This window comes from Hevea brasiliensis, chromosome 12 (genome assembly GCF_030052815.1).
Source record: "Hevea brasiliensis isolate MT/VB/25A 57/8 chromosome 12, ASM3005281v1, whole genome shotgun sequence".
NCBI classification, from domain to species: Eukaryota; Viridiplantae; Streptophyta; class Magnoliopsida; order Malpighiales; family Euphorbiaceae; genus Hevea; species Hevea brasiliensis.
The window spans coordinates 16,588,341-16,612,534 of record NC_079504.1 but is presented as its reverse complement, the minus strand read 5'-3'; the positions used below and the strand labels follow the sequence as shown (position 1 = coordinate 16,612,534).

The 24,194-nt window shown below is 26.2% G+C and overlaps 1 protein-coding gene across 1 annotated transcript; it reads right to left on the bottom strand.

Annotated features, from left to right (window-relative positions):
* Positions 1-12,340: 12,340 nt before the first annotated feature.
* LOC110651745 (protein NRT1/ PTR FAMILY 5.10) lies at positions 12,341-21,242 on the bottom strand. The gene is made up of 4 exons (XM_021807136.2): positions 20,904-21,242; positions 20,609-20,826; positions 18,881-19,428; positions 12,341-13,315 (listed from the first exon to the last, which is right to left on the bottom strand). Exons 1-4 carry the CDS (start codon positions 21,049-21,051, stop codon positions 12,511-12,513), a joined length of 1,719 nt encoding a protein of 572 aa, XP_021662828.2. The 5' UTR covers positions 21,052-21,242; the 3' UTR covers positions 12,341-12,510.
* Between the last annotated feature and the right edge of the window lie 2,952 nt (positions 21,243-24,194).

The following is a 24,194-nucleotide window of genomic DNA, read 5'->3' as shown; positions in this document are numbered from 1 at the left end:
TTAATAATTATTAAATTAAATATTTATATTTAAATTTAATTGTTATTAAATTCATAGACAAATAAGAGATAATCTAATAAATTTCAATATAAATATTTATTTTTAATTTAATGATTATATAACTCCACCTAATTTTAATTCAATATATATAATTTTGTTGTTCCTAACATGATGTATATCAATATCACTACCCAAGTCTGGATCAAATTCAATGAAAAATTATCCTTTAATTAATTTTTTTTTTAAATAGTTGAATTAAAATGCAAGCTAACACCTTATCAAGTCCCAATTCAGACAATGACAGCTAACCTTTTCCATTTTCAACTAAGAAGGAAATGTTGATTTAAAATTTCAATTAATATTATAAAATAGACATTTAATTATTAACTAATAATGATATTAATACTATTTAGTTAACATTTATTGAATAAGCAATTTTCTTATTGTAATTAAGATTTTACTTGAGATTGTGGTTTCAAATTACTTTTTGAAAAATTATCATTTTAAATTTCATTAAAAAAATTGTGTAATTATTTTTAAATTTTTGTAATTAAATACTTTAAATTAACTTAAAATTTTTTAACTAATATATTTAATATAATTTTTTTAACAGTAACTCAAATAATAGTATTAAATACATGCAAGTAATTATAAAGAGAAAGATATAATATTCAAGCATTAAAATTATTTTTTTTTAATTCTTAAATTTTAATTATGTAATATTAAAATTGCCTTTTTTTAAAAAAAAAAATTGTGATCTAACTAGTTTGAAATTTGAACTCATTGTTGTCTTATATTCATAATTGATGAAATCCATATAACAAGGAATATTCTAGCATGTTGAAACTTTAATCATGTGGATGGAAGAAAAAAGGATAAATATAAACTTTTCTTTTCTAATACCTTTTTCCTTTTAAAATAGACATCTACTTCTTTTTTTTTTCTTTTTTAAGCTTTATTTATTTTATGAAAAATTATTTATGTATAAAAAATATTTTTTCATGAAAAATATATTTTTCATAAAATTATTTTTCTTGTTTTGATTACAATTTCAAATTAATAATATATATTTATTATATATATATATAAGTGTATTAATATTTTAATGAGATTATTAAATTTTAAAAAATGAAAAATAATTTATTATTTTAAAAAATAATAGTTATTTTCTAAAAAATATAAAAAATATTTTATAAATGAAATAAATAGTCTTAATCTTAAAATAATAATAAAAAAAGAAAGGCTAAATATTATCCTTAAAAATATTAATAGATATACACATTTTACCTTTGAAAACATAATCATTACATGTTTAAGAAAAACATTTTTTTGCTAATATTACCTTTATAAAAAACATTAGAATATATTTTATAAAAATAAATCCAATTTTTTGAGGGAAAAAAAATCCCGATTATAGGACATAGTCACCAATCACTAATATACTTAACTTTTTTCATAATCTTATGATTAAGATTTAATTATGAATGATTATTACATGTAAGTAAATAAATTATTACCTTTTGCTTTAAATACTCATAAAAGATAAGTTTTTTTTTTTTTAATGCTTTTAAAGATATGTGATTAAATCTTGATCCTTGCGGCCTACTTTTAAACATTCTAACAAATATATGAAGAGATGACAAATTTACCCTTTTGGGAGCGAAATATGTGTTTGATTTTTATATGTATTTATGATTAAAGATATTTTTAGATCGATTTTAATGTATTAATAACAAATTTATTTTTTCGATAACTTTACTCTTTTGTATTCATCTTCATGTAGTCTAGTCTAAAATTTGATTTCAACTGGGTCGGATTTACCATATTCAAATCCAATTTCATATGAATCGAATTCAATTATAAATCACCTCAAACGTTGTTTAGGACGTGTCAAGTCATCTCCGATCTTATTAGCCAATATAATTTATGATTAGTATTGGATGTCTCCTACTATAGTATAAATAAGTGTCAAACGCTTATTCAATACGCTTTTACACTCTCTCAGTAATACCGTTTTATTGCTATTACACTCTAAATCTTTCATAGAATAAATGTTTAGTTGAGTTGAATACACTCTAAATCTTCCATTGACTTAGTGTTGAAGTGGCTATGAAACAACCACCGACCTTACTTTGTTCTTGATTTCAAGCAACTCGAAATCCAACTCTATTCATCCGATGACCCTGGAGATCCACAGCAACATCAAATTTAGTGTATTTAATGATGATTTTAATAATGTATTTTTTAACATCAATTTGATGCAAAAAGAATTTTATGTTATGCATCAAAATTTGAAACAAAAGATTTAAATTTTATTTTAATACAAATTCTTAATACATCAAAGATTTTAAACAACAACATTTTATTTATTAAAACTTTTTTTCAAATAAATTTTAAATAATATTTTTTTATGAATGATTTCAAATTAATTAATTTGAATTCCGAAACAATTGAAGAAAATCTACAATTTTATTAAATTGGAATCTCACATTTTAAGTTTTCTATCTAAATACAAAGTTAAATAAATAATTTCAAGTGCTCTCTACCAAAACTAATTCTTAGTTGAGAAGAAATCATATTTTTCCTTCTTATTAATTAAATTATCCTTATCTTAGGTTACGTGTTTGTTGAATTTCAATATCAATTTTTATTCCATTAAAGATAATAAAGTGAAATAAATTTAAATCGTGATGTCCTACCTTATCTCAATTTTAAGAAAATATATATTTATTTTATAATTTTAATTTATATGAATATATAAAATAAATTTAAGGGAGATATTGATTTAAATTTAAATAAAAAGTTTAATAAATTGGATAAAAATTTAAAAATATAATAAAATTAGACAAAAAAAAAATTCAAGGACAAGAATAGGCTTTCATAGAAAATCGAATTGTTAGAAACAATGGGCCGTGCCAAGCCAACCTCAAATTAAAAATACACTTTATTCTTCAAAATCCAAATGAACAATTATACACTCTCACAGAGCTGTCAGACTTATTATAATCACAGCACCCCCGCTACCCCCTCATTGGGTAATTCCTTTGACCTTTCTTCCACACCAAATTTCTCAGCAGCACCTTTCCTTCATCTGATACGTGTCTTCAAAACTTGAGCAGCCTGTCACCTTACCCTTTCGTATACTACATCTGATTCTGACTAGTCGATTCCAATGATAAATTAAATAAAAAGAAACTATTAAATGCTCCTATAATATGAAAATAAAGAAAAAAATATAAAAAAATATCATGTGTTTCATACTTTCATGATAATGATTTAATTTTTATTGAATTGATATTTTACATTTTTTTATTAATAAATGTCACTTAGAATATTAATTATTATTAAATAATAAATATATAATATTAATATGACAACACGCATTCATTATATAAGTGTCATGTGAATGCTACAAAAATAATATATTTATTATTTATAAATTGATTAAATATATACAGCTCTAACTAAGTGAGACTTAAAACTCTTATTTGATTTTATTGTTGAGATTGTTATTAAAAAAATTAAAATTTTAAATATATTAATTATAAAATATTAAAAAATAATTTAAAATTAAATTTAATAAATTTTAACAAATATTATTAAAATAATAAAAATTATCTTTTTAATAATATTTAAAATAATATTTTAATAAAAAAAAATTAACTTTTCAACTCAATGATAAACCAAAACTTACTCTTTTCTATCTCTAAATCGTAACCATGAGTTTGTTAACATGCGAATTCGATTTAAAAAAAAGAAAAGTTGAAAATTAGACGTTGTTGTCCTGGAAAAAGCCGGCCGGAAAAAGATATTTAAGGAGTGGTGAGGGGTAAGGTAGGACCCACAAGATTCTCTGGGAAAAGAAGGTAGGATCCACAGGGCCAGCTCAGCACTGCTTAAGCTTGCAAAAGGCGGAAGCAAGTTGAAGCTGTTGGTTTTTTTTTTTTTTTAGCCGTTGTTCTCTTTACGTTTGAATTTAAAAAAAAATGAAATGAATTTTTTTTTTAGAAAAAAAAATATATTACTTTCTTTAAAAAATCAAAAAGGAGGTAAAAAAAAAGGGTGTTCGTGTGGGGGGGTAAAATTATGTGGAAGCCAGTTTGAGACGGTAAAAAGCAGTTGTGGAAGCAGTAAAGGCAGTTGCTTACAAATGTATTGTTGCTTGTCGACGTGGCATGGAAATGTTATTTGGGAATGTTTTCTCACACAGATTCTGAATGAAAAATTTAATATATTTAATATATTAAAAATAGTGTATTATATATCTATATTATAGAGTGATTCACTCGCCAAGAGTTTTCAGGTCTGAATTTAGTCACTAATTTTTTTATATTATGATATATTTATGTCTAATTAATTTTATTTATAAAAATATTTAAAATTTCAGTCCTAATATAAGTCTAATAGAGATATTTCTAGCATATTTTTATCAAAATAAAATAATATATTATATAATTTAAAAAACTAATTTTTTTTTATAAATTATAAAGAATGAATTTTGTATTATAATATATATATAGATAATTAATTAACCCAGTAATTCAAGTTCTTGGATAGTGGATAAGCCTAATGCTATTTAATTGTTCAACTATGAGATTCGTTTAATTAGTTCAACCACTGTAAGACTCAGTCAATAAAAAAAGAATCTTAATTAAAGATAAACAACCTTGATAAAATTGTCAAATATAGTAATGCATATAATTATGTACTATAAATAAAAATATAATTCCATAATTATGCTAGCTCATAATATCTATATAATTATATGGTTGACTTATCATAATCAACCATTGTCTGTACCCTATATAAAGATATTAAATCATCTATGAAGGTATGTTCTTTTTTACTGGTCAATTTAATACACTATTCTATTATACTAACTCTAATTTAAGCGTAGGAGGGTCCTTACTTGGTCCATACCCAGTGAACTTCTGACCCATTTATTTTATGTTTTGCAGACTTATATCCACAAAAAACTTCTATAGACTGCAACATATATTTTAATATATTTAATAGTATTGAAATCGCTTTTACAATTATAAAACTTTGAATTTAAGTTTCAATCATAATTATTTATATTCTTGCAAGGCTAAATTAGAGGACTTAGGCCACATTAATTCTCGTTATTTATAATTACCATTTTTTATTTTTTTTAATTCAAATAAAATAAAAATATTTTCTCTTCCTTAATAGTTATAATTGATATGTTATTTTGAAAAATATAAATTAAAAATATTATTTTTAAGATTAATTTTATAATATGAAAATTATAAGATAAAAAAAATTACTTGCATATGTTTGTATTTGAAACTTATAAATAACTAAGAACTCAAAAAGTTTTTACCAAAAGTTTGACACTTGGTTCATTATTAATTAACACTTGGAATAATTAAAAAGTATAATTATATTTAAAATTTCACTATAATTTATCTCTTTCTAATCATATATTTAATTATTAGTATTGAGAATGTTTAACTAAATAGTTTTATCATAAAATATATAATTATTTAAATTTGAAATATAAGATAAAATGAAAGGTATATGAATATAATTTAAAAATTTTTCAATATGTATAAAAACTTAAAAATGATATGTTTTGAAAATAAATTAATAATTTATTTTATAGATAATACATATAAGATATAATTAATATGAAGAAAAGTTATATTTATTTCATATTTCAAAATTTTTCAAATTTTGATATTTTGTAAATATATATAAATACGTATAAAACAAGTGTTAATACAATATTAAATAAATAATATATAAAAACAACTCTTATATATACAAGCAGTTCTCTAAAAATATATAATGTATAGAAATATAAAGTATAATTAAATAATTAATAATACTAAAAATATGGGTTATATTTTTAAATTTTAATTTGTTAATTTTTTGTTACATCTTTTAAAAATTCTAAAATTCTTTTAGGCATTACAAAACTATATTTATATTATATAACTCTAAAAATCAATCTTTTTAACAATTAAATTTTTGGTGAATTATTTTTTTAAAAATTATATTAATATATATATAAATAATTATTAAATAAAAATTATTTATAAAATTTAAACCTTTTGAATTATATTTTATATTTAAAATTTAAGAATTTTAATATAGGTCAAAATTACTATATGGCATGTCTTTTTTTTTCTTTGTTTATGCTTTTATTGGCATATGTCTAATAATTAAAGAAATAATAGAAATAATTTACTAATCAATTTATAATTTTTTTATTAGTAATTAACGTAAAATTAAAGTTAAAAAATTTATCATTAACAAAACATTATAATATGATTACGAAAATTTAAAATAAAAGATATATATTAAATTACATTATCAAGATAAAATAATAAATAATTTATACAACGAGTAGACAAAATTATATATATATATATATACCTTAAAAATGGCTTTACAAGAGTGTGCCACATATTTTCATAAGAGTGATTAAAAAAAAAAATCAGCATGTGACATTTACAATTTTTTTTAATCTTTATTTTTATATTTTTTATATAGAAAATTAGATTGTTATACTAAGTATTAACTTTTATCTAAATATTTTTAAATTTTAATTGCTAAAATAGTATCTCCTAAAAAAACATTTATCTAAAATTCGTTCTACTGCATTTTTTTAAGAATTTTAAAATTCTTTCAAGTTTTATAAAGCTGTTTTCATATTACATATCTCTAAAAATCAGTCTTTTTTTTTATTGATATATGTCAATAATTTAAAAAAATAAATAATTTATTAATTTATTTATTAACGCTCAAAATAAAATTATAGTTAATTATGATTTTATCATTAACAAAATTTTATAATATAGTCATGAAAATAAAAAATAAAAAATAAAAAATTATATTATATTATTAAAATAAAATAATAAATAATCAATACAACGAGTGAACAAAATCACTAGTTAGATAATTAATGTTTAATTTAATAATTTTATCTTAATTTAAGTTAAAATTTTAGTTTAATTATAAATTCAATTTTTATTCCCTAAACTGAAATTTTGATATATTAAAAACGTCTTTTAAAATATCAAATTGATGTATCATCTTTAAATTTAATTTCATATAGTAGTCGGTATTTTTTTGGCATATTAAAATTTTATTCTTTCCTTTTTAAATTTAGCTACCAAATTAACTTTAGACGGTAATTACCAAACGCTTGCAGTGATCGGTATTTTTTTTTATTATTTTAAAATTTTATTTTTATTTTATATTTAAATTTACTTTTTAATTTTTTTAGTTTACAATTATTAATTAAATATTTAGTCAATACATTTTATCATTCATTGTTACTTTTGTTGCCATTCTTGGCGCTACTTTTACCTACTAAATAACGTGATCGATAAATTTTTTATCAGAAATCATTCTATATTTTAATTTGTAAAAATTAATTTACATTTTAATTCTCTTGAAATCCCTTTTTAGTCAATAAATAGTAGGTAATTAGCAACTAAAATTATTTAGCTAGTAATTTTTGTAACTTTTTTAATTTCTTGTAATTATATAACTACTAAAAATAATTTATCAGATATATTAATAAATCATATATATTTTTTGGACATATTTATTTTTTTATTATATTTTTTTACTTAATACATTCAAATTATTTCATTCCTTCAGGTATTTTAAAAGAGTTTTTACTAATTATCTTTTAAGCTAAAAATTATAATTCTACCTTTTAAAATTTTCAGAATTTCTGTTATTTTTATTTTAACTCGATTGATTATTTTGGTTTAGACTAAAAACTAATATATATATATATATATATATATATATATATATATATATATATATATATATATATATTGCCAAAATAAATAATTTAATCAATATTCACTTAATTAATTTAGATTAAATAAAAATAAAAAATTTAAATTATTACTGCTGATTAGTTTCCATTCAATATAAAAGTATAATTCTAACGTTTAAATTCAAAAGTAAAAATTTTTAGAATTTGAAGATAAATTAGTTTTTCTTATATTTTTCAATCTTTAGTAGTTGTGTTAAAAAAATATCTCATGTCATATCCAACTTCTAATTACAATTTATTTTTAAATTAAGTTTGATATATTTTAATAATACTAAATAAAAATAATTTTAAAAAATTAAAACAATAATTTCAATTTTTTTTTAAGTTGTCTGAATTTTAGTTCTTATATGCCTATTTTTTTTTCTAAAAAAAGAATTTTTCGAATATGACGATTATAGTTCCTTTAGGTAGAGAATTGGAGTCACTAATTGACATTTTCAATTTAATCTAATTTCATAAGAAGGGATCTACCGTCGAACTTGAGATGACACTCAATAAGACGAATCATTAAATGACTTGTCGCTTCTTCTCATTGCACTATTAAATAGAGATAATATTTAATCATCATATTAACGCAGTAAACAAAGACAATATTTAATCATTATATTGACGCGGTAAATTAAATCAAGAGAGAGAGAGGATAAAATATCTCATTAAATCAACCACTAGACTATCATATTTGGTGATTCTTATATGTCCAGCTACAACTACAGCTACAGACAAATGTTTACATATCCTAATTCATTAATTTCTACACCATTTTAATTAGGTGATGGTATATAAAATTGTGGTGTGGATTAAATAAAATTTTCTGAATAAAATATATGAGCCAGTAAGAGGCTTAGGCAATCATGAATTAGGTCATTTATGTTATATAGAATTCAATTAAGATCACATTAAATCTTAGGAAAAACAATCTTTCATAATATTAATTCAAATCAAATTTGTCATCAATAGTTTCTCTAAATAATAAGTTTGGGACAAAATAAGATCATTGAATTAAAAATAATTTGGTTGAGTCATATTCATAAACCCTTATCTCTTAGAAATGTGGATCATTCTCCAAGAACAGTACTTCAAAAGGGAATTGACACCAATAAGATAAAGGGATTTATTTAGGTGTAAACTCAAATTTGCTTTAACCATCTTTTAGAATTAATGGTCTAAATTAATTAATAATTATATATCTCTCAGTAATTTGTATGCTTTCTATATAATGATTTGAGCCTATTAATTTTTCAAGAGTTGTATTCACTACGGAACAATGGAAATTGGCAAATTTTGGCACCAAGAAAATTCAAAAATTTAATATCAAACGGTAATTTATACAATCATTTTCAAGTTCAAATTGGATATATGAACTTCAAATAAAATGATTGCAAATTTATACTATTTTGAGGACATTTTTTGGTTCGTGTCTTGAAAGATTTGAAATGGATTGATAGGTGTCAATTCTCAATGATTTCAGTCTCTCTCTTTATGATATTTTGATTTTAATTTAATTTAGATTAGGATAATTTAATAAATTAAAAATTCAATTTTTTTAAATGATTTAAATCTAATTAAATCGTTAATTTTAGTTCAATTTAATTGAAAATTAGAGATGGAAGAAAATTAAATCTAAAAATTATTGATGAATTTGGTAATTGCTTTCCTTTATTTTCCATTGATTTTTTGTTTTTTTACTTTTAATAACTCTCAAAACTATATTCATTTACAATATTTTAAATATATTTTGATAAATTTTAAATGAATAAATCTGTAGATTTTTAGTTTTTATTATATTTTTTTCGGAGTTATTTTATTTTATTTTTATTATTTTCTTTAAAGTTATAATCTATAAGGTGCAAATATTTATTCAAAGTGAAATTTAAATTTATAAATTATCTAATGGAGCTTAGAAAAAGATTATAAAATTAAAGAGTAAGGCACGTAATTTCCGTTGACAATTTATATACTTTGTCAATACTATCAGATCTTTTAAATTTTCTATATAAATTGTTAGTTTTATTTATAAAAAAAATAATATGTTTGATTTTCTCTTTATGTTGTTTATCATGATTCGAATTATGTTATAATAAAAATTGTTTTTCAACGTTCTAATTTTCTTTGTTTTAACCTCAATTTTTTTTTTTTATTGAATTGGGGAGTTAAACTTAAAAGGTATGTGAAAGCTATCCTATTAACATTTTTTTTCTTTAGTAGATAATTAGGAGTGCAATCTTGGCTGTGTTGGTTAATTTTTAAGATAATGTTTAATATTTTAATTTGAATTAAGATATTATTTTTTTTATTTATATTGTTCGATTGTATAAATATTTATATTAGTATTTAAAAGTTGAAAGAATGAGTGATGAAACGTCAGCTTTTAAAATAACGTTTAGTATTTTAATTAGAATTAAAAAATAATATAACTATTTTTACGTTTGACATATAACTTAATAATTATTTTTATTTTAAATCACTATATAAATTGTTAATAACTAATATTTAACAGTTAATTACTAGTAAAATAATTATTTAAAAATTTTAAATTATTTTAATCTAACAAGTTAAACTACCTATTAATTAATGATTTTAACTATTGTATAATTTTTTATAAAATTTCTTGTGGAAGGTTCAATTATTGATTAGGTAAAGTTATTTTATAAAATTTCAAATAATGAGATAAAAATACAATATTTAAATTATTTTATTAAATTAATATCTTTTTAAAAAATTTTAAATTAAATTACTTAATTGTATAAATATTTTTATAAAAATTATTAATTTTTTAATTATAATAATTTTTATAAGATAAAATTAAAATAATAAATTTTATGAAAGAAATTAAAAAATAAAATTGAATTTGAAAAATTGTGTGTAGATTACCAAGGTATTTAGGTTGGAAATGGCAATGATTAAGGAATGGCCCAAAGTGATAAGGTGGCATTGGCTGACAGGTAAGGTCCAACTACTACTTGTCATTCCAGCAATGCTAATTGCTTTCTATATTTTTCTTGGTATGATATAAAGCTTCAGCATAATTCTTTTTCTAAATCTCTTTGTTCTAAGTGTTCCAGCTTGGATTCATACCCATATATTCAAATGCTTGCAAGTACAGGTTGTAATCTTTTTCTTCTTCATCAATTGTCAATTTTTGGCCTTTTGATTTGCATGCTTTTTGTCAAAGCAAACTCATTTAGAGGACTATTATTCCAATTGGATTTTCAAACTTGTGTTAACTTTTAGGCTGTTTTATTCTAATAGCCCTAATTACTCACACAAGTCTCTGAATTGATGTAGAAAGTAGGAAAATGGCCAGAAATTCAACTAAATTTTTAGGGCTACTACCTACCAACAAGTCTTGTAAACTTGAAAAAGTGATGATTTGCTTCTCAATCTTCAACCAATACTGGGGATGAACTTTATTTTTTATTTTTTTAATTTCTTTAGAATAAATCATATGTGTAAGAAAAAAATTAAATTAAAATTTCACATAATTATACAATTTCTAGTCTAATTTCTATTTTTTTAAAAATAAAATTCTATTTTTTTAAAAATAAAATTCTTTTTTTTAATTAAAAAAATTAAATTCTTTTACTTATTATGTTTTTTAAAAATAAAAATTGACAAAAAAAATTAATTGAATTAAACTTTTAGAAATTTTTAATTTTCAAACAGCCTGAAAGTGGTAGGCCTGGAATCTGACTATTCTGGACTGTTAATTAAAAAAGGCACGAAACCGATCCTGACAACAATCACAATTATTATTTTTTTTATAGCAAGTCATGTATATTGTAGAGGTTAGCAGTTAGTTGTTGGAGAGACTCCAGCAGTGAAGAATCCAGCGAAGAAACTTCCTCGATTTGGTGCCCAGTGGCCTGACAATAGTCACATTACAGGGTATGGTAACTGAAAGGGAGAAAAAAGCCCTTAATTTTTTTCTTTTTACCCTAACTGCTGGCAAAAAGATTTATTTATTTATTTATTTATTTAAAAGAAGGCTGGGATTAATTCAATATATAAGGAGTAATTATAACTTGTTGGCAATAATTTCAATTTGAATTTCATATATCCCAAGTAGGCCAACCATTAGCGGCAAAAGGCCAAATTCTTGGCAAATTTGTCTGACAAAAGTATGGGTCACTGAAATGCATGTGTGTTTGCTGACCCAGATTCATTGGTTTAAGACTTGCCCCAACACGGACAGACTTGATATATTTGTCTTTTCTTGTATTTTTCAGGGCACTGGCCATTATGGAGTGTCATGGTTCTAGATATCTAGTTCCACAATCCATGTAGCCTTCTGGTTTGAAGTTCATACACATCATATTGTGTGATTTAGCTGATCAAAATCTTCCATGGTTTGGGAAATGTAAATTACAGGCGAACATGAGTGATTAGATGATGTAGAGATCATGATGCTCATTGGGAAAATGTAAATTACATGTAAGCTGACAGGTAAATGCACGTATTTCAATGATTCTAGGGACTCGAATAAGCAATTACAAATATTTGGAAAGAGCTGCTGAGTATACAAAACAGTAAATTTGGCTGATTATACAAATTGTTGTACACTTACAGATTCAGATTCACCACAGGTACTTACAACAAGATCTCTCTCTTTTTCAAGAAGATATAAATATCTCTGACTACGTTCATCAATTATAATAATAGCAAGAATCACTGCATTTATACTGTGCTCACCTATTATACACATAATTCTTTGCAAAATACAAATAAGCAACCGATTGTACAATGCTTAGCGCAGCAAGTAGCCAATAGAAGTAATCAAGATGACCCCGATTCAAATTATTAGCGAACCAACTATCATGGCCTTCCCCGCCAGTAGCTTTTTCAATGGCAGAGACGAGAAAGCTGCTTATAAAGCTTCCTACACCAAAGATGCTGAGGTAGAGAGAGAGACCCACACTTCTTAATTCACTGGGTACCTGATCATAGAAGAATTCTTGCAGACCTACCATGGTAAATACATCAGCAAGTCCAAACATGACATATTGAGGAACTAGCCACCAAATGCTCATTGGAACTGTCACATTTGGCTTATCAATTAGCCCATATTCTCGAGCAACTTCAAGCCTCTTAATCTCAATCAAAGCAGCAATTGCCATAGACAGAACAGATAAAAACATTCCAGTTCCAATCCTCTGAAGCATTGTGATGCCAGAAGGTTTCCCAGTCAAGGCCCTTGCTATGGGAACAAAAACACGGTCATAGATTGGAATGAATAAGACAATGGCAAGGCTGATAAAAGATTGAAGTGCAGCTGGTGGTACTTCAAAACTCAGGGAAATTGATCTATCCATAGTTACTCCTTGCTTGGTAAAGAAAGTTGAGGACTGTGCATACACAACAGCATATACCAAGCATGTAGCCCATATTGGAACAAGCCTAAGTACCGCCTTCGCTTCTTCAACTTCAGTAAGGCTACACACCTTCCCACTTTCCTTGGAGCCATTTGGTGCAAGCAGGGCCTTGTTGAGGAACCTGGCACATCAGAAGATCCAATTTGGAATTTTAGAAGAGCTTTTGATATGTTATAAAGTTGAGTTGAGTTTTCTAAGCATCACTGTTTCAGCAGCATGAAGAACTGGACAGCATAGGTTAAAGTTCAAGGAGACAAAGTTGTTTTATTCATCACCTAAGAATTACTTTAATGCCATAATCAAGTTTTCCTTTCACATCCATTTGACTAGAAAAGAAATTTAAAGGCATTTAAAAAAAAAAAATAAAGCACCCTGGAGGCGTTGTTCACAATGACTACTCCCCTCTCCATAATAATTGAAAAGTGATTTCCAATAAAACCCTAAAATGCATATCTTCATGCAATGAGCAAGAACACCACACAGCCTTTGTTGAATGTTACTATAAACATTAATCACACACATTTTATAGTTATATAAATCATGCTCAGAACATAAATATCAAACAAGGACATGAAACAAGGCAGTGCTAATATAGTGATATAACATGGCAATAGAAAATATAGTGCTAGAGCTGTTCAATCCATTATGCTTTTGGGTGGAATAATTTAACATGTAGAGCCTGGTTCATGGAATGCATTTGTCAGGTATTTGTCCCAAATTGGTCATAAACAAATTTACCTACAATTTTAGTTGACCTTTCTCGGGTTAAGAGGTGTTGAGAACAAGGCTTAATAGTGAAATAAGGCTTAATATGTAGCAATAAATTCTTTACCAGCCTACTTTAGGATTGGATGCATAGCAAATCTGTTATGATCTCTCGCCCAGGATTCAGTCATGGGCCTATTAATATTGAAAACTGATTCAAAAGATTAAACTTTTGCTTTATCTGTTTTTTTTCTTGACCTATTGTTGCTGAAAAATGTGAATTCGTTAAAAAGGAGCTCTAAACTTAGACTCGTTGGAGAACAGAAAGTCTAGATCTCAATTTAGTTGAAAATAATTATGCTTAATTTCATTAATTCAAGCGACTCCTTTTATAAGAAAGGTTTACATAGGATTTATTAGAAATAGAAGTCCTAATAATAGTAGCAAATCCTATAAAAGAGGGATTATAATTCTAAAAAGGAAATAACTCTTAATTAAAACCATAGTTATTAAACGCTTAAGGAGCCAAGGAGTCCTGGAACCTAGGCGCACGTGCACACCTAAGCGAGGTGAGGAGCAAAAGTTAAAAATTTTAAAAACCCATAAAAGTTGAATAAATGTGATGCTTTTTTTTTTCTTTGGCATATATCTTGAATTGGATTTACTGATTTGAATTTAATTGGTAGTCCTTTTTGCCAATGAAAGTGCTCGCTAAAGATAAAAATAAAGAAGAGAAGTCTTTTTAGAACCTTGTGCCTAGAACAAAGGTGCATACCTAGGCACATAAAGCGCTTACCTAGGCACATAAGGTGCCATGTTTCGAGCCTTGCAAGCCTTGAGCCTGAGACACGCCTTTAACAACTATGATTAAAATAAGACTTGATATATAATAATAATAGGAAGTAAATTCCAAAAAATTCAACCAGGGATCACACAATGCGTCCATAACATCACTCCCCCCATGGAGAAAGAGCTTGTCCCCCCATAGTAGGATAAGATTATGAATCACCCTAGTCCCTTTGTCCCGTTGCTTCATCTACACCATCCATCTCTAACCAAAATAACTTCTTACATTGATGCCTAAGAATATAGTTGTCACAATTATAGCAAAGCTCCTTTGCTCTTTGCTTAGTCATCTCTAGACAGCTCAATCTTTTAATAAAAGAAGATGAAACACTTCCCAAACTGGAATTCTCTAATATGCTAGCAGCCTTGGTTACAGGCAGAATTGATAAAGTAGGCGTTGTTCTTGTATTGGACCATGGATTGTCCAATTTTCTTCTAGTTGTTGTTTTCTTTCAAAGATGCCTAATGAATGGAGGAGTATTTTATTACCTATTTTTAAAATAAGGGAGACATACAGAGTTGCTCAAACTATAGAGGAATTAAACTCGGGAGCCATACTATGAAGTTGTGGGAGAGAGTTGCGGAACATTGACTATGTCATGATACTTCTATTTCTCCCAATCAATTTGGCTTCATACCCGATCGTTCAACTATGGAAGCGATCTTTCTCATTATAAGCTTGATAGAGAAATATAGAAATGTGAAGAAAAAAATCTACACATGGTTTTTATCGATTTGGAAAAGGCTTATGATAGTGTTTCAAGATATGTCTTATGGAGAGTATTAGAATAAAAGAGGGTATCTATTAGGTACATACAAGTGTTCAAAGATATGTATGAAGGAGCAACTACTATTGTGCACACAGTGGGAGGGGACACGATATTTTTCTATCTCAATTGGATTACACCAAGGTTCAGTAATAAGCCCTTACCTTTTTACATTAGTTTTAGATGAATTGATGAAACATATATAAGAGAGTATTCATTGGTGCATGATGTTTGCGGATGATATAGTTCTGATAGATGAGACACAAGAAGGAGTCAATAGAAAGCTAGAGCTTTAGAGAAGTACTCTAGAGTCAAAAGACTTTAAGTAGAACGAAAAAAAAATACATGCATTGCAAGTTCAGTGCATGCCGAACTGGTGATAGGGAAGGAGTTAGTTTGGATGGAGTGGTACTGTCCCAAAGTAATCACTTTAAATATCTCGGCTCAGTTCTTCAAGTAGATGGGGAATGTGAGGAGGATGTTAGTCATAGGATTAAAGCCAGATGGTTAAAGTGGAGACTTGCCATGGAAATTTTATGTGATCGCAAGATTCCCAATAAGTTGAAAAGAAAATTTTAACGCACAGTCATACGACTGGCCATGTTATATGGTAGTGAGTATTAGACACTGAAGGAGTTGTATATGTCTAAGATAAGAATTGTGGAGATGAGAATATTAAGGTGGATGAGTGGCCATACTAGACTAAATAAAGTCCATAATGAGATTATTAGAGAAAAGGCAGGAGTGGTGCCAATTGAGGATAAGTTAAGAGAAGGGAGATTGAGGTGATTTAGTCATGTGAAGCGTAGACATACGGAGGCTCCAGTTAGACAAGTAGAACATATTAGGCTAGAGGATAGAAAGAAAAGAAGGAGTAGACCTAAACTGACTTGGAGGAGAGTAGTACAATATGAACTAGAAGCATTACACATTTTCGAGTATTTAACCCAAAATCGTTTAGAGTGGAAAAACAGAATCCATATTACCGACCCCAAATTTTTGGGATAAAGGCTTAGTTGAGTTGATTTAAGTTGTTTTATTTCAAAGGCTCTTGCCAGGTTCATAGTTGCTACCAAACTCGAGGGATTTTGCATCTCTACATCAATTTGGATTGAATCTGTCAGGCTTGCAATAAACAAATCAACTAGTTAATCTACCCGAACTGTTGTTGCACGAGTTAGAAGGCTCTAGAACTAGCGTTGGTATTCTTCCCTGTCATTGTCTACTTCAGAAATAGCCAAATCACCCAAAGGATTGCTACTGAATGGAGGCCCGAATCTCAAATTGCAATATTCTTTGAACGCATTCCACGATAGTCGGGGCTCTTCTTGTTCTAATATGTAAAACTAGAGTTGTGCCTCTCCCGTTATATGGAAGGTTGCAAGATTCACCTTATGCGTCCATAACAAAATCATTAAAGTTATTAGTTATCCATGTGACTGTTCTAAAAAAAAGATAGAGCTCAGAGCTGAAATTACGTTCACAAGCTATGGACGCATTACATTTACAATAATAGCAATCCCTACATAAGAGGAATTTTTGGGATTTACGTTCACAATTATCCATGTGACTGTTCTGAAAAAAAGACAGAGCTCAGTTGAAATTACGTTCACAAGCTGAAATTACGTTTACAAGAAAAGTTTACACAAGATTTATTAAAATTATAATAGAAATAGAAATCCTAATAATAATAGCAATCCCTACATAAGAGGAATTACAATTCTGAAAAGAAAATAACTCTTAATTAAAACAAGAATTAATATCTAATAATAATAGGAAGTAAATCCCAAAAATTCAACCAGGGGTCACACAATGCGTCCATAAAAAAATCATTAAAGTTATTAGTTATCCATGTGACTATTTTGAAAAAAAGATAGAGCTCAAAGCTGAAATTACGTTCACAAGCTATGAATCTTAAATCATCAAACTCTACAAGGGTTTCAAATTAGGGAGGCAAGGCTTTCTCCAAAATTACTTAAGGGCCTGTTTGGTTAAAATGAATTTCACAAGATTTTGTGGAGTTCAATTGAATTCCATAGTTTGTGTGTTTGGTTTGTGAAAAAAGTAAGAATTTAATTCTAGAAATTCAACTCCATAGAGTTGGTTATAATTAAGTTTAAAACCAATTCTCTTCAAACTTGATGGATTTGAAATGAATTCCATGAAATTAATACAAATATATATATATATATATATATATATATATATATATATATATATTAACTACATTACCCTTGGAAATTTAGAAGCTCTTATTTATTTGTATTACCTTTTCAATATCTAAGTTTATTATGCACTTAGGTGATGACAATATTTATGTTTTTAACTTTTTATGGACCTCCATATATAAATCGTTAATTGGTTCATATGTCCATTAATTATTATAAATTTATATTAGATAAAAGATTTTTTTTGATATAGAAGGAAATCATAATTTTTTAATTTTATTATGAGGGTAGTTTAGAAAGCGAAAATAAATGAATTTCAATAATGGAATTACACCAAATATGAACTATATGAAATTAAACTGAATGATACATTTTAAATTGTATCCTGCTAAATGGTGAATTCATTTCCAAATGAATTCTAATTAGAATTAGAATTAGAATTCATTTGGAAATGAATTCTAGGTTTGTAGTTGATTTGAACCAAACATGGAGCAAATGAATATGGGCAAATAACTTTACAATTAGTGCTCCAAACAAAATTTATATATATTTTATTTTACCTATTAACTAACACTTTGTTTGGATAGGTGGAAAAGGGAGAGGAAGGAAAATAAGTAGGGGAAAATAACTTTGAAAAGACTTTTTCATTGTTTGGATAAGAGAAGGAAAATAAAGGAGGGAAGAAAAATAAATTTTATTTTCCTTTAGTTATTTTCTCTCCAAATTGGAGAGAAACTAAGAAATCAAAGAAAAAGAACTAGATTTTAGTGCCAACTCTTTTACTTTCCCTCTTTTATTTTCCACTCATCCAAACACAAGGAGAGAAAATAAAGAATGAAAAATAAAAAATATTTTTCTTCTTTTATTTTCCTTTCTCTCCTAAAATTTATCCAAACATAGTGTAAAAGAAGAAAAAATCATAGGACTTATCATACACATTTTTAAGGGAAAAAAAAAGAAGAAAAGACTGGTAAGAATTAGTTATTTAAGAATTTACTAATGAATATATTATTAAATTTAGGAGTTAGTTTATTGGAAATTGGGCATATGACTGATTATCTTAAAATTAAATGAGCACTAAATTGTTCATTTGTGAAACAGTTATGCAATAATACACATTAACTATTGATTTATTATCAATATATTAAAAATTGTCCAGATATCTTGATACATTTGAGAAAAAAGAGTTATTTTTCTTACTTGAATTGCTCAGAACGTTGGTGAGGCAGCATTCCACGTGCTTCTTCCTCTAAAGCTATTGCAGAAGAAGAAGTTCGCCAATTCTTAATTGCTGCAACAAATACCTTACCAATCCTTAGAAATGCACTTTTCTCTTCTACTTTGACACTATAGCGATATGTCTTAGTTCCAAGTAAGAAGAGAATAAGTGCAATGACCATCATAATACATGGAATTCCAAATCCAAGAGCCCAATTAAGGTTGTCTTGGATGTAATTTAAGACTAGTAGTGTTAGTAGGGTGCCACTACACATGCAAAAGTACCACCAATTGAAAAATGAGCTTTTGGCCTTGCACTCCTTAGGGTCTTGTCCATCAAACTGATCCGCTCCAAAAGCCTGAACGCAAGGTTTGTGCCCACCTTGCGCAAGTGCTACCAAATATAGAGAAAAGAAGAATAAGACTACCTGAATTGGATTAGCTGAACACGAGGCGATAATGTTGATGCTTGGGCAGTCAGAAGCACTGAAAGAAGGAAGCATTGCTGATAGAGTCAACAAGCCAAGTCCCTGTGATCAAATTCCAAACATGGAATATATTTTAAAACAAAAGACAATGAGAACTTATTATTTGCAACAGAACAAGACAAGCATTTTTATCTAACTTCTTGAAAAGTTAGGGAAAGAAGTAAATAGCAATCTATCTAGTTTCTTCGTCCATATAATGCTGACAAATTTAAACTAGATATGTACCACAAGTTCAAAGAGAGGTTAAAAGAAAAAAAAAAAGCAGGTTTTGCACAGGTATTTTCAACACTTATACTCTACTTTGGTTTAAGCGCAGTAAGAAGTGGGCATCACTTTCTAAAATTAACTTGGAGGGCAGGAAATTCCTGAACTGTAGCCATAACCATCTATCCTTGTTTCTTTCTCTTTTTCAAGAGAAACTACATTAAAACATAGAATCTAAAGCTATAGAGCAAAAAAATTGGCTTAAAAATGGTTGCAAAGAAATCCCATGACTGACTTGACTTGATTTAGACAACTGAAAAGTGATAAACACCAATTAAGGCTTTATTGTTTTTGTCAGTTTTTAACCTTATACAGATCAGGTTAGAAATATTTAGTCTGGACTAGTTTCAGTAAGCATATAAATCCAAGAGAAATAAGAATCCTAATGGGCAGAACCTGGATATAAATTTGGTTTCAGGCAGGCTTTACTCTTTAGCATATCTGAACCTAACTATTATTTATTAGTCCATCTACATAGATGGTTATATATACAAAGGTAAATGCGTGAAAGTATTCCACTTGAACAAAATATTTCATAAGCATGCGTCAATTTTCATTCAACCCAAGTTACAACGTTAATTATAGGATAACGTTAAAACCCTGTTTGTATTACAAACCCTGTCCTAACTTTATGGTAACCTCTATGCCTTTTTTATGGAATAGCATAAATAACGAGGGAATGGAACAGCTATTCCAAAAATTGTGGAAACAATTTGAGCACATAAGTATAATCATTTCATTCATTCTTTATAGTATTCTATTCTATTAGATTCATAATATACACAGAGTCCATGATCAAATAATAGAATTCCAGCAGTAGTTACTCCTTCGGTAAAATAATTCTAATCTTAATAAAAGCTATAAAATTTACTTATACAACATAAATATACTTTATAATTTCTACCAAGAAAATGGAAGTCCGGAAGTAAAAAATAAATCAAAAAGAGAGGAATTTTACCAATATGTAGGTAAGAGAGGCAACAACAATGGTACGGAATCTCCCAAGAAATGAATCGGCAACAAATGCACCTAACAAAGGCAGCAACGACGCCGTTCCCGACCAGGCGTTGACGTTCTCCGCCGCAGTAGCCGTCGACTGACCAAGTGGCCCGGTCAAATACGTAATAAGGTTCGACGATATCCCATAGAAGGCAAATCTCTCTGCAACCTCCACTCCTGCGCGCAATACACACAACAAAATTAATCAAACTCATCAATGCGTACTCTGATCTAACAGAGAGATAAAATTTTACCTATTATAAAAGACGCAGATCTCCAGCCGCCTGAATTGGATTTATAAACGGGACGGCCTTTGTAATCAACGGAGCCCTCGACGGTGTCGTATAGGAGAGGAGCTTGGACGTCTGGTGAGTCGGAACCGGACGCGCCGGTGATAGCCATCTGCGGTGACAGTAAGGTAATGATGATGGCCACCACTTGCAGCCTATCCTCTGGTGTTAAACAATGTGAAAGCAAAATAGCATAGCGGCCGCGTCAATTATTATATAATTTTTCAGTTAATTATTTTTATTTATGTATTGTCTGTTTTTGTATCTATTTGTATGGAACGAGATTGTTATCATGCAGTTTTTTTCCCAAATAATATTTCACGTTTTATTTTTTTTAATATTTTTTTTTTCTTTCAATTCATAAAGTTGTTCTTGGAGTTGTATGCAGCGCATGACACTGAATTTGGCTTTTCTTTTTGGGAGCTTATTAGTAATTATTGGCGCCTGGAGAGGCCATTTTTTTATTATTATTTTTATTTTCATATAGGTCTGAAATATCTACGTGCGTTGAATTATTCCAAGCCTGACGAAGCCTTTCCAACTTCACTTAATCCTTATTTGATGTTGAATTTATAAGATCTGAATTATTTTTTTAATAAAAATATTATTTTAAATATTATTAAAAAAATAATTAATAAAATTATTTTATTATTTTAATATTTTTATAATTAAAATTTATTAAATTTAATTTTAAATTATTTCTTAATACTATCTAATTAATATATTTAAAAAAATAATTTTTTCAATAACAGTATTAACCCTTAACCAGATCAGTCAACTTAATTGCATTTACAATAAGGAAAATTCCTATGCTATGTTTGGATATGTAATTGGAGAGGAAGAAAAATAATAAAAAGAAAATATTTTTTACTTTATATTTTTAATTTTCTCCCTCTTTGTTTGGAATGGGAGGAAAATAGTGAGAGAAGAAAAATAAAATTTATTTTTTCATGTTTGGAAAGGATATAAAGGAAAATAAAATAATACTTTTCCTTTAAATTACTATTTTACTCTTAATTTTATAAATTATTTTAAAAGTTAAAATAAAAAAATAAGGATATATATGTAATTTTATTAATTGAAGTATAATTTTTTCCTTTAATTACTTTATTTTTTCTCCAAATTAGAGAGAAAATAACAAGGGTAAAATAATTTTTATTTTCTCTACTCCCCTTATTTTTCCTTCATTTCCAAATAATAAAAAGTGTCAATCTCAATTTATTTTCTCTTGTTTATTTTCCTTACTCTCCATTTTCCCTATATCCAAACATAGTGTTAGTGTACAAAAATATATTTACAAAAAAATGTACAAATGACGTGAAATACCTATTTTACCCTTATATCATTTTAGCTTTGCTTTTCCTCCAAAATGCAACCAATTATATTTTCTTCTTTGACTAATCAATCCTCACCAATCTCACAATCAATCATAACACTTATCTTCTTTGACCAATTACATCCAATCAAATGTTCAACCAATCAATAGTTCCAACTAATCTCTCAACTAATTATAGTCAACAAAAAATTCAACAAATTATATTTTAGCACATCAAAATTTCAACCAATCACAATTTATTTCATATAGTTGTTTGAATCGAAACGAATCGACTAGTCGATTCGATTTAAGCTAGAATCAGACCATTGATTCATTTGGTTTTATCAGTTTGGTTCAAGTTTCAAACATTTCATTTAGCAAACCAAAGGTGACCTGGCTAAGTAATTCGTGAACTAATTAGATAATAAATAAAGTAACTATGATCATGATCAATTGGATTAGTTAATCAAGTAATTAGAATCAATTATATCATAATTAATTAGATCAACTAATTAAGTAATTATTAATGATTAGATTAATTAATCAAGTAACTATTAATCAATTATATCTTAAATCAAGTAATTATGATCAATTATATAGTAATCAAGTATGATCGAATAATTTATTAGTTAATCAAGTCATAATAAATTAAGTAACTATGATCAATTAGATCATAATTAAGTACAATCGGGTATTTTAATTAATTAATCAAATATATTATAATCAATTAGATAATAAATTAAGTAACTATGATCAATTGCATCATAATCAAGTACTATTTGATAATTTATCAATTAATCAAGTAGATCATAATCAATTAAATCATAATTAATTATGTTATAAATTAAGCAATTCTTATCAATTAAATTATAATCAAGTACAATAGGGTATTTTATTAATTAATCAAGTAAAGATTATAATCAATTAGGTTATAAATCAAGTAATTGATCATAATAAAGTATAATAGGGTATTTTATAAATTAATCAATTAGATAATAATCAATTAGGTCATAAATTAACTATGATCAATTAGATCATAATCAAACACTATATGGTATTTTATAAATTAATCAAATAGATCATAAATCAAATAACTATAATCAATTATATCATAATCAAGTATAATAAGATATTTTATCAATTAATCAAGCAAATTATAATCAATTAAATAATAAATTAAGTAATTATGATCAATTACATCATAATCAAGTACAATCAGGTTTTTTTTTAATTAATTTACTAGTTCTTAATCAATTAGATGATAAATCATCTAACTATGATCAATTAAATCATAGTAAACTACAATCGAGTATTTTATTAATTAATCAAATAGATTATAATCAATTATATTATAAATTAAGTAATCATAATTAATTATATTATAAGCAAGTATTATAAGGTATTTTATCAATTAATCAAGTAGATCATAATTAATTAGATTATAAATTAAGTAACTATAATTAATTACATTATAATTAATTAATCAATTAGAGAAGGATGAAAATTATTTTGTTCATATCGAAATAATCGATCGAACCGATTTAATTTAGAAATTTAGTTTGATTTTTGTTGAATTTTAGCTCGATTGAATTTTGATTTTTAAATTTTCAATTTATTCGATTTTGTTTTAGAGACAAAATTTCCTTTTTTTTCTTCACTATTGTGAAAATCGGATCGCCTCCTATTGTTGTAGAACTTCAAAGACATATGAGATGAAAAATATAAATTTGATACAGGAGAAAAAAAAAACAAAAAAAGAAAAAACAAAAATAGATACACGAAGAAAATGCTTGAAATGAGTTTATAGAGTCTTTTGTTTGAGAAGAGTTATGGAGTTAAAGATTAAAATGAGTCATTATTAGTTAAAGTAATAGTGAGATCTGATAGGTTAAAGGGATGATGAGTTTTGATAGGTTAAAAAGATGATAGGATTATTTCTA

Coding starts and splice junctions, on each gene's coding strand:
- LOC110651745 (XM_021807136.2), bottom strand. CDS start 21,051: ATGGCTATCACCGGCGCGTCCGGTTCCGACTCACCAGACGTCCAAGCT. Junction 20,827..20,903: donor ATCTGCGTCTTTTATAATAG/GTAAAATTTTAT, acceptor TATTGCGCGCAG/GAGTGGAGGTTGCAGAGAGA. Junction 13,316..18,880: donor CAACGTTCTGAGCAATTCAA/GTAAGAAAAATA, acceptor CTGATGTGCCAG/GTTCCTCAACAAGGCCCTGC.